The 19,092-nt window shown below is 32.0% G+C and overlaps 1 protein-coding gene across 9 annotated transcripts in view; it reads left to right on the top strand.

Annotated features, from left to right (window-relative positions):
• Positions 1–19,092, top strand: part of Hnf4 (Hepatocyte nuclear factor 4) — a 37,048-nt gene that overhangs the window by 14,464 nt on the left and 3,492 nt on the right. For 4 of the 9 annotated variants that reach the window (XM_081974085.1, XM_081974080.1, XM_081974086.1 and 1 more), the window contains 8 exons: positions 9,805–10,045; positions 12,584–12,678; positions 12,732–12,865; positions 12,918–13,076; positions 13,130–13,256; positions 17,618–17,764; positions 17,830–18,066; positions 18,180–18,377. In XM_081974085.1, coding sequence (XP_081830211.1) covers positions 9,805–10,045; positions 12,584–12,678; positions 12,732–12,865; positions 12,918–13,076; positions 13,130–13,256; positions 17,618–17,764; positions 17,830–18,066; positions 18,180–18,377 — 1,338 coding nt within the window. Of the gene's footprint in view, positions 1–962; positions 1,189–9,804; positions 10,046–12,583; positions 12,679–12,731; positions 12,866–12,917; positions 13,077–13,129; positions 13,257–17,617; positions 17,765–17,829; positions 18,067–18,179; positions 18,382–19,092 lie in introns of those variants that run through there. The other 5 variants (XM_081974087.1, XM_081974083.1, XM_081974081.1 and 2 more) reach the window with 5 other exon arrangements.

The raw sequence follows: 19,092 nt of genomic DNA, 5'->3' as shown, positions 1-19,092 counted from the left end.
GGTCAACTTGATTTTTTGAGGGCACAAATACTCGCTTATTTGATAAGACATGAATCAGCCCGCATCGTAAAGCATTTCTTTCAATTTACTGAAAGCTTCTAGAAAACGTCTGTATATCCAGCTAGAATGACTGTAATTAGATGCAAAAAAGACCAGAACACGGTTTGGAAACAGCCCTACATTTACGCCAAGCCTATTGCGTTTTAGATTAACCGGATAATAAATAATATTCACTTTCAGTGAGTCGATTCCGAATAATTCTTAAGAGGAGCTGAAAAATGATTACATTTTGTAATGTCACAACTTCTCTGAAAAAAATACAAAATTTAAACTTTTTGGATATTTAACATCCCTATACTTTTAACTAATATGACCAACTTTATCAAGCCAAACAATGATTCATTCGTAAACAAAAGTTAATTTTGTCAACTTAGAAACTGCTCTCACCATCACAAACTATATACAATCATCATACGACTGCAACTAATGACTCTTAACAATTATAGCACGTGCTTTTATGCATAATTGCCTTCTATACACACAAAGGTTGTGTGTTTTTCATTGTCCAATCATTCCGATATAAATATTTTATATAATTTATATGACTAACGCCAGCTGATTTGGTCAGCTTCCTTTCATTCTCCACGCTCAATTTAGATTTTTTTATATAATCAGCAGTCAGTTTTATCTTGAGTGGATTTAGCTATTAATAATTTTGATTCGTTTATTGTTTTACTTTCAAATGCATACGTACTACACCTTGCTGGGGGAGATTAAGTTGTTTTACTAGAAGTTTTACTGTTATTACACAGTATGTGATAATTGATATTGTTATAGCAATATAACCGAAATTTTCCCAGATTAAGAAAGCTACTCCAACAAATTTCAAATCACCATCTTAACAACGTGCTTATCAGTCAGTTTACTTATCAGCATTCAATGTTTATACTGTCATAAAGTGTTTCGAGATACGGATAGAGTCTTCAGTACTGGATGACGATTTTAGATGTGAATTGTGGATGGTTGTCCAGTTTTATCGAATTTTTATCTAAGATTTTTTATTACCTTTTTGGAGACGGTTTGATCATGTGCATGTGTGTGTCTCAGTCTGTTGACCGAAGAAAGTGAGTTTGTGTGTTGTTTTAAGGATGTTTGATATAAACCAATTGATGTACCGGCAGTATATTGGTGAGTCTCTTGTATTCTAGGAAATACAGACAAAGACAAGTTAATTTTTATTTCGACGCATATCAATTTATTTGTATTTACTTTGATATACTGTGATTAATATTTCAAAAGTCTAGACTGCCAGTAGGCAGGATTGATAACTTGAGATACCCTCTCATAAAAAGGTTAAACGACACTTGATTCGTTCTGGTTTAAACAGTAGGCTTTCCTAACCTTACTGAGAAACATTTTTGAATTTTTACAAAGTCGTTGAATCAAAAAAAGTCAAAAAGGCATCGATTTATAATGACTAGAATTGATAGATAAACTGCTACATTCTTGATTACAAAAATACTTTATTTATATTCATGCATGTTCACGATCTCAAGTTTGAAAATTGAGTAAAATTTTTCAAAAACTTTCAAAAAAAACATTGACTATAGTCGTATAAAGATGATAATTCTGCCAAACTGTACACTTTAGACAATTGAGATGAAACTAAGATTTAAACAAGGATAGCCCATGAAATAAGGTATTCTGCAAAAAAAAAATTATTAACACAAATATTTAAAATATCAGATAGTTTGCTCCAATTTCAAAAAGTTAAGATGGAACATTGTTGACGTTTTTTCTACTCGGATATCCCAACGTTAATGTTTAATATGGCTACACAAAACGAGAAAAAATCTCAATTTCAACTGTCAATAATATCTCTAAACCACTTGATACACATTTCTTACGTGAAAAATACGTATAAGTGTGAAAGAGACAATAATATCAATAAAAGTTAGTATGCCAATGTTCCGTTTTTGTGAACTGAAATGAGATGTGGAACTAAAAGATAGAAGCATGCGTATGATGTACATGCAATCGTTCAAAAATGAAATCAATGATAAATGATAGTTGAACTTTCTGAACCAGAAAGATAGTCAATAATTCTCAGAAAAGTATAATAAAATCGAAAAAATGGAAAGGAAAAAATTGCGAAAAGATAAAAAAAATACTTCTGAATAACAAAAAAAAATCTGGAAAAAAAATCAATTTGTAACACAAGAAAACGTTAAATTCGAAATAAGAAAAGGAATAATGTCTCTTAATCTCATTTTAATGAATTGTTACACTTATTTTTTACTATTATACAGAGTGTTACAAATTCGATACATTAGCATTGCTATCTCAGAAGCTATAGTTGATAGAGCTTTAGTTAAATGGAGACAAAGTTGCGAATTTTATTGCTAAATAATTTGGTAAAAAAAGTTTGAAAAACTTTTATTACATCCGGAGATATTCCGACTAGAACCGAAAAAGTCAAATTTCTATTTTATTTTTTTACCAATTTATTATTGATTATTTTGGAAAATTAATGGCATTTTCTGGAGGCACTTTTTCATGCTCTTCAAGAAAATAGTTTTCAGTTTTTCAAATACGGACCTAAACTTTTTAGTTCGTTTTTTAGTAGCTACAGACCGTCAAAAAAATATACCTAGTCTATTACGTACTTGATACTTAAGTTTTTTAAATAAATTAAGCAATAATTGAAATTGATATGTTGTAATAATGAGTAGATAATTTAGTTTGATATAATTTAATAATTAGGTTCATTGCTCTTTCAAAAAAAGTGAGCTTCTTATGGTACTTTTCATTCATTTGAAAGAAATTATGTATTTGGTTAATTATTTATTTTTCAGATACCTACTCACATGTTTGAATTCGAGGTTGAGATTTGATGTAACAGCTTAAACTTTATTTTTACTACAACTCCACTGAAAGAATATGGACTACTACTTCTTTTTTATTTTTAGTGTTAAAAAAAGCAAAAACTATCGCAAAATTTACGCAAATAGTTTCGACTAACAATCATTTGCCAAGCAAAGTTTTGGAAAAAACCACCTATAGGCAGTTTATTTATCCGATAAAACTTGAACGTCTCGGAATACAACCTATGAATAAAACGTCCAATTTTAATCTTCAAAATTTGATGTAATGTAAGATCGAAATTGCCACGAAACACGAGCACTTCAACGGAGTTTGCCATTACAATTAAATTGAATTCTAAGCGATTTAGCACCTTATTTACAATATGTCTTGTATATGTCTTTTTCTATGGCCCCCATAGAAAATAAAATTTTCCTCTTTAATTTGAGAGATGAAAGTATCACTTTCATTACTTAGGGAGAGAACGTGCGACCAGCTGGGAGACTGACTGAAAGTATTTTCCACCCTAGGGAGGAAAAGTGCCACCAGTAAAAGTCACACTGTCTAAAGACAGTTTGTCACTCTCTCTCTTGACAAAATGCGCAACTATTGAGTAAACTGCTTTTTGCACCTTTCAACTCTGAAACCAAACACTCCGCTTCGCGTCGGGTCTCAAATTGTTCGCCGGAGCAAAAGTTGCGCTTTCCTTCCTAATTGCGCAAATAACTATTAATTAGACATGCTCTAAAATTCAATGTGACGTGTTGTGTGCTCTTATTCTCACACTTTTTGTCATTTTTCTAGTTTTGATTGATGTTTTCTTGTAATTAGTTCTTGTCTTACTCAAACGCATATTTGCTTGCAATTTTACCCATCATCCTCCAAATTTTTCACCACTGTACGTTTTTGAGTTTTGGTCTAGATTTTTCTTTTTCCCATTTTTTATGCTGTATGTTATTAGTGTTAATTAGTACTTAAGTAATAAGAACGCTCCTGTTTTTGCTGTTTATCAAAAATTACACTGTCAATTTGAAGTACTTAGATCTTAGATACAATCCCTACAAAGATGGGGAAAAACTTCATAAAGTTTGCCGAAGCGAATGTGATGTAGTTGCACAGGTCACAAGATATTAATCAGACTTTTTAGTGGAGTGGTCATGATGTGACGAACTGTCGAAAGACGTCACATGCGTTCTGACAGACCGACAAATGTCATGTGTTGTGATTGAGTATTGAGTCGAATTTTGACGCATATTATGTTTGTAGTTAGATGTTATACACATTTAATGTTAATGCCTAGCTATCAACATCTGAACAGGTATCAACACATCTTTCTCTGAGTCTTCTTCATTTATTTGAACTATCAGTTAATTTTGATAACCGATCTTCTTGAAAAACTGATCCATGTCCGCATTCACAATTTCCTTCGCTTTGCTGGATATGTATGTTTAGAGTAACAATAAATATAATGGTCCACAAAAACCTATCCCTTTAAGAAACCATGTTAAAATTAAGTTTCAAAACACAATAGGAACTGAGAAATTGTTTTCTTTTAACGTTGTTACGCACGAACGTTTTAAATTTAAACCAGAGGTGGTCAGTGTCAAAATTGTCAAATACCTTACTATGGCATCATAATATTAAGTGGAAATAGTAACCCAATATTATGGTATTATGCTACCGCCAAAATTCATCTTTAGTTTCCAAGGAAACTTATTTGTTAATAAATAAAATAAATTCATTAATTTTGAAATTTCTATACCGGTATAACATTATTTGTAGTAGTTTTTGTTTTGTTACATCGAAACGTCAATACGGACTTCTAAATTAATATTGCTTGTTTAAAATATCAGGCTCTTAATTGGATTTCCTACGAAATGCAATTTATTTTCGGATACCGGTTTATAGAATACGTCAATGATAACGTCACACTAGCCGAGTGTTGTGGGTAATTATTCTTGATTCTTCTGTCGTTTTAGTCGGGTTTAATAGAGGAAAATTTTCTGGTCTAATTTATTTAATCCTTATTGTTTTCTTTAATCAAACTAGTCAGTTTCGGTGCGTTGTGTAACATGTACTCATATTTACATCTAAATGTAAGTTGCTTAAGCTGGTGAAATTAACACATTTAAGTCAAAAGGTGTTATCAGAGGCTTTTCTAAATACATACGACCTTAATTGCGTGACTTTCATATGCACCTAACATATTTATAGAAGTCACGACCTAGCCTAACTTTTAAAGGTTATATAAACTGCATTTCTATGATTTGCCAAAAACACGTTGCAGCTTCCAAAAACTGATTTTGGCCACCATTCAACGGCTATTCTTAAAACGTTGATCTTATTCAAGTAGTTACTAGATCCGTATTATCGTTAGTAATTAAGCTCCTAATTGGAATGGCATCTGCGTAAACTTTGATTAGGAAAGCCTGCCTTTTCTAAGCAATCTCATCGTTTACTTGATAAGAGTTATGTGTTGTCATCTTGCTCATATTATTTACTTTGAAATTGTGTAGCAACCGAAAGTTGATGTTTTTTTCGCTAAATAGATAATTATGTGGTCAAACAAGCTTATATGACTAAAAGATAACGATTATTGGGGGGATTAGAGTTAATAGAGATAATTCTTTGAATAATGTAATAACTTTAATGGATTAGTGTCAGTTTTGATGAGATTACCCTTGAGGAAAATTTTAATCAAAATTGTATCATCACAGTAAATTATTTGTGACATTTGTTAAGAATCTGGTATTATTAAGAACATTTGTTTTAGCCTGTGCCCACCATCTTAAAAGTATCACAATTTTAAGTTTTAGGCTCAATAAACATATTCTTCTTTATTTTTGTCACTTCCTAAAAAAACTTACTTTGTTACAATTTACAATACACATTGTCTATTGAATATATTTTCAATTCAGGTTAATACGAATTACAATACAATACTCCAATGGAGGTTAAAAGGGTACACAAATAGTAGTGTTTCTAAAAGTTCCTTAAAACTTAAATTTAACATTTAAATTCACTTTCTTTTGAATACTAATTGAAACCGGATTTCGTAGAAATTTAGGTCGTCAATAAACCAGACAGTAAATAAATTATCAAAAAATGTCTTTGTAATGTTTGAACAAGAATTGATAATACAAATTGTTATTTATGTCCTCCTACATATCCTTACACGCGTCGAAATTGTTTACATCTCATTATATTAGTTTACTTAATTAAATTGTGAGATTATCGACCAGTCAAAAACTCTTATTACTAACAAAGCACTCATATTATGTTTATTAACTTTCATGAAGCTGTTTGGTGGTGTTTCGTCATTTAATGCGCCCAGACATGTCCTCAAAAATTATTACTTAAATAAATGTTAATTTGAATAGTAAAAAGCAGTTTCAACTACCACTAAAAAGTTTAAATAAATTAATTTAGCAAATTCTTATAGTCACGATTGTAGAAACTTGATTTACAGGAAAAACATATAATAATAGTACCGTTAGCGGCTATAGTTATAGCGAAAGCAAGGCAAATCTCGCATATTAATGTATTTTTTTCGTTATTGTTATATCATAATCGTTACGAAGCGATTTATGGGAATTTCGGAGATTCCGAGCGACGCAGCAAACAATCAAAGTCCACTTTGTTGTACTTAATACTTATGTGCCACAGCTAGTTATTATTTAAACAATTAATGCTGATTCATTGTAACTTTGTAATGTTTAATTTGCAGTTTTCGTGGTATTTGTGCGCTTGATGCAATTTTTCATTGACTATCTTTGAGATATGCAAAATAAAGACAGACTTTGATAAGTTTTATTTTGATATTATTTCAACAATCCATGAAATGTTACCATTGTGAGAAGTTATGAGAAATTTACATTATTAGTGTGATATGAACACTACTACTACACCAGTTTATTAATTTGTCACAATTATGAAAACAATTTTTTTCATTGATGGAAACATGCAATTTTGCCAATTTTTAATTTTGCTCCAGGAGGGTTCCAATGCACAGCAAAGGGCATATTTATACCAAACGACCTTAAACTAGCTGAAATAAGTACAAAAAAAGCACTTTAAGAATTGTGGGTCTTTTTTTACTAATTTTTGAAATTCAATATCTGGGTGACAAAACGAAATTAAAATCACATCAAAATAGTGAAAACATTTTTTGACCTTGCATCAGATGTTTCGTTTTTTTTCATTCATCTTCAACTTTTTTTCTAAGTGGCGCTAAAATCGCGCATTCAACTAATATTCGAATATCGATTATTTGTGATTCGCTTCGTAAATATACCAATATCTCATTCAATTTAGGAAGTGTTTTAACTTTTTCAACTGAACATGTTTTTAGTTATGACACCAAAGATAGGAAAGACACTAGTGCAGTAAAAGTGTTATTATTGCATACAGTCACAAAATTTCACTATTTGAAATAGGACACCCTGTATATTTTGGAACCAGTTGATTCTGCTCGTTAAGGCTTACACAGTGACCCAAATAATTTGCAGTACAAAAAGTGACAATTACTGAGATATCCAACAAAACGATTATTACAATTTGATACTTTTGAAGAATGAGGAAATGAAGAACATCAAGAAGCTCCTTCTTCCAGGTTTGATTATGAAACACAAACAAAATTACCTGCTTACAGATTTTTTTAATATTATTCCGACAGTTTTAAAGTATAAGTAACTTGAAATATGCTCTTTTCCAGTTCAATTTGCAATAAAGTGAATAGAATGTAGCTGCGTGTTATTTTAATTTTTTTTTCCTTGAATCTCTTGCCTGAAATGAGCAGTTTTATCCTAAAATTTAAACAGTCGATATATGTTTCATGAGATTTTTTGAATGTTAATTAAAGTTCATGAACTTTCCATTTTATGCAAATTTACTTTAGTTTATTGTATTCTAATTACATCACCTAACTTGACAGTATTATTATAAATCCGTCATTGTATACGTTATCAAAAAATTTCAAATAAAATCTCGTACTTGTACGATAATACCGTTTAAACTAACACCAATCTAGAGAAGCTTAATATTCAAATGAAAAACATGTTTACCCAAGTCGAAATAAAACAAAATCCACGAGAGTAGACGTACTAGAGACTGTGAGCAGCCTTTCAAAGTTATTTGCCTATTTTTGTGATCATACTTATAAAATGGGGTTTTAAAAATATCTCAGATGAGTCTCCGATAAATACATGACAGACTCTATTAAAAGATACTGTAATAGTAGCCAAATATTTTGGAAAATGTCTTTTTTAAGTCTATCTAAATTGATTGAATAAATAATTTGATCAGAACATATTTTTATAATTTTTTGCTAGACATTGTATAATGAACATAATGATTTCTTTTATAAGAGTGTAATTATTCTAAATAAAGACTTCTACGATGTTCTTATTTAACCTGTTTAATTCTACTGCTTTTATCGCTAATTTCTCCTTTTTACAACAATTCAAATCTCCATAGTACATCCTCGTGTTTTCGTTCAATTTGAGCGTATTGATCACGTGAACATGTAACAAATCACCATTACTCGTTGATAATAATTTGTTTATTTTATTATAAGTGTATTCTTATTAATCGATTAATTTGGGAGCATTGATTTTTTTATTGCTAAATATTGGCGTAATTGGCAATACTGATTGGATTGCATCATTTGCAATAGCAAGATAATATGACGATTATTAAGTAAAGAGATGTGCTCAATATGAGGATTGTTGGGTCATGAACGGATTTCTTTACTTTTTCTGTTTTTTGTTATTTTTTGAGTTTCAACTAATAGTTTTGAACCACTCTGTATATGTACATCACAACTGACAATAAATTATTAGTTTGAGGCAATATTTGCATCTCGTTAAATATACACACACGTGAGCGATCTCTAATTTTTAAAGTACTAATTAAGAAATTTCCTGACAATATTGCCCAAATTGTTTATAATAAATTTACCAAATGTCTAGGCGCTTAATTTCTAGCAAACTCACATAAACGTGTGATTTTTTTAATTAGGGGTAATTTAAAACTAAAAAGAATTGCATAATTGCCCACTATACATGATTAATTGGTAACAGAATGATGAAAGCATATTAAACTAAGTCGCCAATTACACAATTTTTCTACAAGTCAATTTTCATCGTCATAAATTTTATTGCCGGTTAATTTGTTTAGCAGAAGGTCATCCGTAATAATTTATGGCACATGTATAGATAGGTAAGCTTGTCCATGTTTTTATCTGAGTGGGCAATGTGTGTGTTTCCGAAAAGAATTTCTTATGGTTTTTCCAAATAAATTGTAAAAGAAAAATAAAAGTAGACTCTTGAAACTGTGACCAGTAAGAAAACGGGCAAGTTGCACAATTTCTGCTGACCAATTAATGAATCAATTTACATGTAAATTAGTCTTGTAACTAGAACCAGTTTAAACCTATTTTTATATTCTCGTTTGAATTAAGTGCTACCGTTTCAGATGACACTTTCTTCCAGTATTTTTTTTTAGAAAACGAGTTTTGCAGGTCCTTGCAGTAATCTACCATCTGTTCAAACAAACTTTTCTATATTATTCTATATTAATTTTCGTTAATTTTGATCAGCCTATATATAGAAAGAATCAAACAAAAGTAGAATGACGTTAATTCCGTAAAACCTTGCATTGTTGTCAAAGTGTCGAGAAAGTAAACTTAGCTGAAGATAAAGTGACTTCGTCACCGGAGAACAACAATTGTCTTATGGAAATGATATATGAACGATTTCAGCTAGATAACTTGGCAATCATTGCTATCAACGCAACTACAGTGAAATTAACTTCATTCGTCATTCTAATTTTGTTTTATTTTTGATTACACACAATTTAACATAAAATTTTATGACAACAAATATGACAATAATCAGCAATTAGAATCACAAAAAGTGATCTTAAACACTGTGTTGTTTATAGATTCGGATTCGCCTATGTCAGCAACAGGGGGCTGCGGACCGAATGGAGCTGGCAACGCCGCATTAACGGCCACTTTGTGCCACGCAGGTACCGGCGGAGTGCCAACAGCGGCCCTGGGGCAGCAACCTTGCGCTATTTGCGGCGACAGAGCGACCGGAAAGCATTATGGGGCTGCTTCTTGTGATGGTTGCAAGGGTTTTTTCAGAAGAAGCGTCCGGAAAAATCATTTGTACACGTGCAGGTGAGAACTTTGTCCTGGAATTAAAAACGAGATTTTGGTGTTCAGTATTAAAAATATCAAAGAAGCAGTTTATACCTATTTCAAAGAGACTTAAAGAGCAATACACATTTCTCTCAGTAGTCTGAGAAACACTTTTATATAGTATCACCAAGTTATAAATCTACTTTGGATACGGAAAACCCTAAAAGTATCATTTAATAGCTTTGTACTGTTGTTTACAGTGCAACTATAGTGTTCTGCCGACATTGACTAGGTTAAGGTGGCCAAAAAATGTATGTATGTCACTTCTTCAATGTTCTTGAAATCTTCACATGCATGTGAATTAATTATTCTTTCAGTGAAATATTAACATTAATAACCATTTGTCCAACTTTTTGACTATACAACTGATCTTTTAAGAATCAACAGAATTAAAATAACAGACAAAATAGTCCCAATACCTATAATAAGTATTTTCTGAAACGTTTCACTCTGTTGACTCTGCGCCTATTGTACTATCATTATTAGATATTTTCTGCGACAATCGTTGGGAACCTAAAACGGATCGGATATAAGAACACAATGCCAAATTCATTTTTGATGGCTCCTAATGGTAAGCTAGTTTTGAAATTAATAGCAGTAATAGAAGAAAAAAAACCGTAATTATTCGATGGTTAATTGTAATTTCTTTTAAGCCAAGGTAAAACGTAAATTGCTCGTTGCGTAATACGTTTTTTGAAGAAAACAGGTTTCTATTGGTTCTTCGAAATAATGTGGCAGTTTAAAAATTGTTTTTTGGGTCGAGTATTTTTGGAAACGTATATTAGAGATGGGTGAGTAGCTATTTCAAGAGCTGCTTCCGGCGTTTGTTTCTGATTTAAATTTATGTTAAGGTCAGTAACACTGTGATTTAGTAAAAATTGTTACGGAAACAGTAACAGTAGTATCACACAAAAAATCATTAGCTGAACTGAAAATTGCACTTTTATCTTTATTTAGCTGGGATGAGAGTTTAGTTTCATGTTAAAAAGATGATATCTTTATTCTATGAAAAAACTGTTTCAATAGTTAATCCTATTGAGTGCTGTTTTTAATCGATAATGAATTGCATATTTCTATCTTATCTTTAATCTGCTAAAAGAAAACTGATAAAAAAATTGTCCAAAGGTTGAAAATGCAGGATTTTTTACTGATAATATTATAACTGACCTTTATATTATTGAAAAACGAAATTAACTCTCGAAACATTATGACAGGTGGTGTTGCTAGTAATCAAATTTCAATTACACAATACTTACTGGATTATAAAAATTTCATCGTGGTTAATATGTTTTTTTGCATAAATATTTTGGATTTATTAATACTAAAATTCCCGTCTACTTCTAAAATATTCAAGTTTCTAACTTCACTTACGATGTGATTAAAAGATTATTTTAGTAACTTACTTTGGAACCTGATACAACTGAAAAACAAAATTTTGTTAGTACATACAGTCAAAATAGCCAAAAAACTTACTGAAACCCTTCATTCTTTAAAGTTTAAGATTCAATATTTTTTATTTTGAAAACTTTCTAAGACAATTTAATAAATAGGTTTACTCTCCTTACATAGTTTCACTCATAAACATGTTATGGCGTTGAGTTGTATGCATTTCCGCGAATGCTAATTATGCAGTTACAACAGACGACAGCATAAAGTATTTTAACACTCTTAAGTGTTAATGTTTTGAAATAACTTGTTAAGTATCTAATATGCAATTTATTTAGTTTTGAGTAGGTACAGTGCCTTCAATTTAGCTTGGGCATCTTCATATCATCATTATGTTTCGAAAAATATAATGTAGAGTATGTTCACAAGTTTTTGATTGATATTAGCGTTATTCATGATTATTTAAATGGTACACCCTATATATGTTTCGCTAGTTAAATAGCATTTATTTTTCTGATTTCAATGATATAGCTCAATTTATGTTTAACTTTAGCGTTAAACGAGAAGTTTAATTTCTGTTTAAAAATTGACATATATTTTATATTCTAAATAATGTGGTTAATTGAAAATAGGGCCATAAGTTCATGTTTTTAATCATATAATAAAAAGGACAAAAACCAAAGAAAAACATTATTTTTTAATATAGAAGAAAAGCAACCTATATCTGTCAAACGGTGACAGATATTAACCAACGGTTTTCGCCATTAATTTTTGTATCAAATTTGAGCTTCAGACACCGACATCAGTTTTTTCCTATCTCGTCCACTACATCCAATTTGGCCCACCCTGTACATACAAGATAGCGTTGATAAAAATGTGTCCCTACTTTTTGATTAAATTCGAGAAACGCAATCATTAAACTTGCATTTAAATAGTACAAACAAATTATATAACCTTAAACGTGATTAAGCTGTACATATTACAAAAATTCACATCCGACGATGCTATTTATATACTTTTACGACACAAAGTAATATAGACAGTATATTAACACCTTGAGTGCTAATGTTCTGTTAAAATACACTATCTTTTACGTTTCTTAAAAGACTAATAATATACATTTTATTCCAGATTTAACCGAGGATGTGTGGTGGACAAAGATAAAAGAAATCAGTGTCGATATTGTAGGTTAAGAAAATGTTTCAAAGCTGGTATGAAAAAAGAAGGTTAGTCTCCTCATAATGTACACTTCACCGTGAATGGCATATTTTTTTTTCAGCCGTACAAAATGAGCGGGATAGGATAAGTTGCAGAAGACCAAGCCACGAGGAGACCAACCAAAACAACGGCTTATCTGTCAGTTCTTTGCTAAACGCGGAAATGTTATCCAGACAAGTGGGAGCAGCTTTGGAAGTAAGTGTACTTGAAATTGGCTTGAGAATCTAAATAGACAGAAAACTTGAAGCAGCAAATGGGGCCTGCCCCAACCAATGACTACGACCTATCTGGTAGACAGCAAGCCAACCTGAATGACATTTGCGACTCCATGAAGCAACAGCTATTGATTTTGGTCGAATGGGCCAAGTACATTCCAGCTTTCACCGAATTGCAGCTCGACGACCAGGTATTGTGTTGATAATTGTTGTAGTTGCAGTCGTTTAGAAATAATACTTTCAGGTGGCGTTATTGAGAGCTCACGCTGGTGAACACCTTCTTCTCGGTCTGGCCAGACGTTCTATGCACCTGAAGGACGTTCTATTGCTAGGGAACAATTGCATTATTACGAAACAAGGACCAGGTACGGGTAAGTGTGTGTATTTGGCATTAGCGGTTTATTTTAATAGCTCGGATAAGCAAACACAAGAATGTTAGTTCGTGTATACTTTGTGGTTTATGTTTTGAAGCTGGCTTTTATTTGCAGATGTAATATTTACTCAATAATAGCTAAAGTAAATCAATATGCAGCCCGAAAAATTTCATGGTTTGTTCGGTTATTGTCGGATTATTTTGCACAAATCTGGTTTGATTTCAGCGTGTTTTCAGTCGATTTATCATCACTTAAGCTTGATAGATATCCTGTTTTGACACTTGGTAATCAAATCTGTTCAAATCTGATTACGTTCGAGGCAGTGACGTGTTTATCTCAAAAGTTGTTTTAACCTACTGTCAATAACTGATCTCGGGATGAGTGTAAGCATTCACATTAACAAGAGAACCCACAGATCTACAAAACGTTTTGAAAATATGCCTGGAATAAGTTACAATAAAGTTGTACATTTTGCTACAGTAACTTATATTTGTTGATAAACCGCGTTATTAAAACGTGGCTGATATGATTCTACTAGAACTAGATGGTTAATTACGAAGTGTGGAATAACATTGATTGGCACCATCAAGCAATTACATTGTTGCCACCTGTCAAATCATTAACAGCAATAAAAGGAAATTGCAGCATTTTGGATGCTTTATGGACTTTTAATGTGGTCATCATTGATGAGAAGTCGAATAGTCGAAACATTTAAGAAAGGAAAATTGCGATGTTGAAAGATATATTCAAACCTTAGCAGTAAATAACATGATGAACTTTAAAAACTTTTTTTCGTTTAAATCTTGCTGAACAATTTAATTTGAATAATTCAAAATACATTTTTATAAGATCGTGCAAAAAGGTACTCTTTCTTGAATGATTTTGTGCAAAAAAGATGTACTTTTTGCCCTTGTTGCATAAAGAACTATTTTTTTCAGACCCGTGTCATGTATTTCCATTTTCCTTAATAAGTCCGGTGATTCTTTGTCAGTTTTTTTTTTGCTCTGATCAGTTCTGACTTATGTTAGAAAACTCCTCAGAGTTAACATTTTTGTATAACTGTGTATTTCTGTTAACTAAACTGGCCGATTACTTGTTCTAGTTGACTAATGAATGACATTTGTTTTGTTGTCAGAAATAATCTCTCAATTTCTACACTAGTGAGACAGATAATGAGAGAGAGCCACTTTTTACAAAAAAAATCTGTAAAATAATAATTATCTTGGTTTATAGAAAGGATTTTAGTGTAATGCGATTTTTTGGAAATCATGTATTAAAATTTAATTATCCATAATTAGTTATTATACTGAATTCTAAGGCTGACAAACAAATTCGCTAACCTCTTCAACTTTAAAAATAATCTCGAATATAAATTAACCACTTTTACATTCTTATCACCTGAACAAAATATTTTTCAGTTCAAACCTATTAACCTAATTATACCTGTCTGATCAACACAGGTTTAGAAACATAACAATTTATTCGAAAAAACAACTTAAAATGCAGCAATTACACTCGTAGCTAAGCAGAAACCATTTAGATGAATGCAAAATGCTGCACTTGACTAAATTGATGATTTTAATGGTTCGGTAAAAGTGAATTATTGTTTTTAACGTGGAAAATTATCCTTTGAAGGTAGTAAAGACAAGTTTTTCTGTCACCGGTACTTAATTAAAGGTAATATATTTACACGCGCGCTTAAAGTGAAATTAAAAATTAATTAAGTGGCGAAGACCTCGACGGTAAACAAATTATTTGTCAGGGTAACTTTGTGGATGTGTAATTAAATGTGCTTACCATTCATTAGACGCCATTTCAATGTCTTATGGTGAGTGTTACACTTACGGAGAAGCTACGAATAATTATTGTTAGTCTATTTTAATTTTTGTATTTGTATACACATACAGGGTGGTCCTCCAATAATGGAAAAAGTACAATTATTATTAAAAATCTTAAAAACAATTTTAGTTTTCGCAGAGCAGAAAAAATAAAAGTTTTTTCTTGGTTTTTGTGTTCTGTCGTGTTAAACAAGGTTGATTCTAAGAGTGGTTACAGAAAAAGTAGACAAATGACAGCATTCAAAATTAAAATTAGAAAATAGGAATCAGGTTAGAATTTCAGAAACACAAGACACAAACGTCATACTAATAATCGTAACCATCGTCTAGATTTCGACTATTTGTTTGAAAAAAGATAATTAAATACAAACTAAACAGACATTCATAAACAAATACAAAAAAAACATTCTTTCAAATTTTCGAATTTTGAACAGTTAATTGACAACAAAAATACACATGTGTCAAGCGTCTAAAATGGCTCTCCTTGTTGGTTGCTTGTATTAAGGTGGCAAAACTTAAGAGTAAAAGCTAAATAGCTATTAATTCCACAGTATTCAAGTATGAACAGTACCGTAGTTTATAATGTGCCTAACCTTTAGCAGTACACATACCTTACCGTTGAAATAGCCATGAAGTTTATGTGAATGATGCTTTACTCATTATGCGATTCCCGTTTATCATTTCCGTCGTTTGTCAAATCCGTTAGGGAAACGACTTGGTCCGCTGAGGATCGAGTTCACCACCTATGGCTGGACACATTTCTAAGACTGTCTTAAACAGTTCGAAAACGTGCAGTGAGTTACTAGACGATATTTAGCGAGGAATATGACTGTTGCGTCCCATCCTTTATCTCATTTCATTAGACAAAGATCGACAAAAAATGTGTGTTTTATAACATCAGTACGATCAATGAATAAAAAAAATGTAAACATAGCAGGAAGGAGCAATAGCAAACAAAGTGGGTGACAGAAACAAGGGGGAGGGGGGGGGAGTAATATGGCGGCCGTCAACTTCCGGTTGGCACTATCAGATCTAAATTTAATCTTGTCCACTGTACAACTTAATTTAAATTTGCAAAACTCAACTGTTAAAGAACCACAAACAAACAAAACAAACTAACACTATACTACAACAAATACAAACAACAAATTTTTGCGGGTTTGAAACTCCAAACTTTCAATGACTGCGTCAATTCAACTGCGCAGTAGGCGAATGCGCAATCAAAGATGGTGGACTTCCGTCCCCCTCGCTTAATGCACAAACGGGTTATAATTTGTATTATTGTTACCTCCTGATACTTGTTCTTTTTACTCATTGAGTACGATGTTAGCTAGCAGATATTGTCAGCTTGACGGATCAATTGTCAGGCTATTTTGACGTTTTTATCAGTTTCGTAAATAAACAATGAGAGTCATCTTGAATAGAGTAGTTCTGTGTTCAAAATACCTGTTAAGTACAGTGAAAAGGAACAAATTGAGAAGGAAAAAGTGACTGGAAAAACATCATTAACGCTAAGCGCTGTTTTCAAGTTTTTTAGCAGTTTGTTGACTATTTATTGATGCCACATTTCAAAAAGGGTTGCCGGTGCATTAGGCATTTTGGTATCTACTGTCCAAAGAATCAGCTTAAACGGTGTAGATAAAGGTAAAAGCTTTAAAAAACGAACTAGCAAAGCCGCTGTGCTATCTATCCAATGGGATAGCGGATATATTGGGATCTCGGTAACCGTAAGAGCTACAGAGTCGGTTAAATCGAGAAAGTTTTAGAGAATTTTATGTGAAACTTATTTCTGGTTTCCAAATTAAATTATCTTTCTCCGTTTCCTGGAAAATTGGGAAAACGTCAGAGGCTGCATTTTAAACATTCTTTAACAAAGCCAAAGAGAGTTTTGAAGAAGTTCTAAGACATTATTAAGGCACTTTTTTACATAGAACACGTAATTAGAAAAATCTATCGTTGGTTTCCGAGATATGGATAATAACTTTGTAAATTCTTATGACCGCCTTCAAGATGGCGTCTTCCATATCTCGGAAACCAATGACGATAGATTTTCTCTAATTACGTCATCGTGTTCTACGTAAAAAAGTGCCTTAGCAATGTCTTAGTTTCAAAACCCTCTTTGGCTTTGTTAAAGACTGTTTAAAATGCAGCCTCTGACGTTTTCCCAATTTTCCGGAAAACGGAGAAAGATAATTTAATTTGGAAACCGGAAATAAGTTTTACATAAAATCCTCTAAAACTTTCCCCATTTAACCGACTCTGTAGCTCTTACCGTTTTCGAGATCCCAATACATGTAGAAGCAATTTGGGACACACTGTATACAAGTATTGGTCGTACATGTTTTTGAGAACATAAAAAAAATAAATAGAAAATAAAAAAATAAATAGTAAATAAATAGTAAAATAAATAGTAAATTTTCAGTGTGTTCTGTTGAAACATTATTTTGGTCATATATGTCATGTGATTAGCAATAAAAAAAATATTTGTTATAAATATTATATAAAGAATATTTGTTATAGTGTCACCTGTACGTGATCCAAGCTCAGATCTCAGTGTTGCTCGGGTAGGCACCCGTATTATGGACGAGCTAGTGAAACCATTGACAGAAGTCCAAATCGACGATACTGAGTTCGCCTGTTTAAAAGCCATCGTCTTCTTCGATCCTAGTGAGATTAACATTTTTTTTTGGGTTATTATCAACAATGCTAACCATTGTAATCTTAACCCGTAGACGCAAAAGGTCTAACCAATCCGGATAGAATTAAACTCTTGCGCTTCCAAATCCAAATCAACTTAGAGGACTACATCAGTGACAGACAGTATGACAGTAGAGGTCGATTCGGTGAATTATTGCTCACTCTGCCACCTCTTCAATCTATTACCTGGCAGATGATCGAACAAATCCAGTTTGCTAAGCTGTTTGGCGTCACCCATATAGATAGTTTACTACAGGAAATGTTGCTTGGAGGTAATTTTTAGTATAAAATTGCATTTGTTACGTTTCGGTGGAATTTAGATGAACTCGGTAGATTAATTTTAGCACAATTAAGTCTGTATTTATGGTGCTAAAATTAATTTTAGGTGGTATCGACAATAGTCCAGCCTTGATCGTGCCTGGACAGGTTACCTCACCTCAACCTTCCCATCTCAACGGTAACAGTTACCAAAACAGCGATTCCACTGACAGTCCTGTGACGTCACCGACTACTATGCCGGGCAGTCCCGCTGATCAACTGATCAATGGTGGTGGTGTTGCCAGTCCGCAAGGCGGACATACTGGTAGGTCTGTCTTTTGATTATAATTGACAATCTTATCTTATATGTGAAATCAATTTTTTCCTTTAAGAAAATAGAGGGGTTATTTCAATTCAATAGAAAATTAATATAAGTAATATAATAAAACGGAAAAGGTAATTAATTTTAAATAAAAAGTAATTATTTACGTATAAGCATTGTATAACAAGATATAGTAAGATATTTCTTATGGGATAAATTCTCACCTATTTTGGTAAAACTACAATAGTTTCATCTGCCCACAGTTTACAGAAGTCAATCTACTTTAAGCTCGCGTACGAGTTACAATACAGGTTTCCTTTATACCACGGCAAAGGTTTTCCCACTCATTTTTAAAATATTCAAAGTTCAGTTCCGGCTTTAAAATTTCAATCGCCAGTATAAAGTCTGCAAGCGCGGCTTCTGACTATTCCAGAGGACCATCCAAAACAATAAGCTAAGCGTAATTCCAAATATTCATATACGCACTGAAAAAATAATTTGCCGACTTTCAAACGTTTGCCTCCAGTAGTGCCTTCCCGCTTATTATCACCAACCCCGATTTTTATAAATACACAAGTAATATTTTCATTATTAGATCGTTTTTGAACAAAACATGTAGTTCGGATCTGGATAACTGTCACAGCTATTGTGTAGTATTTTTGTTTTTAGCCGATAGATGGCAAAATAATTCATATATTATATTTTAAGTATACAGATG

Source organism: Ips typographus, linkage group LG2, assembly GCF_016097725.1.
Source record: "Ips typographus isolate SLU linkage group LG2, UJ_Ityp_2.0, whole genome shotgun sequence".
Taxonomy (NCBI): Eukaryota; Metazoa; Arthropoda; class Insecta; order Coleoptera; family Curculionidae; genus Ips; species Ips typographus.
Note: the sequence above shows the minus strand (reverse complement) of the source record. Positions and strands in the feature narration are given on the sequence as shown.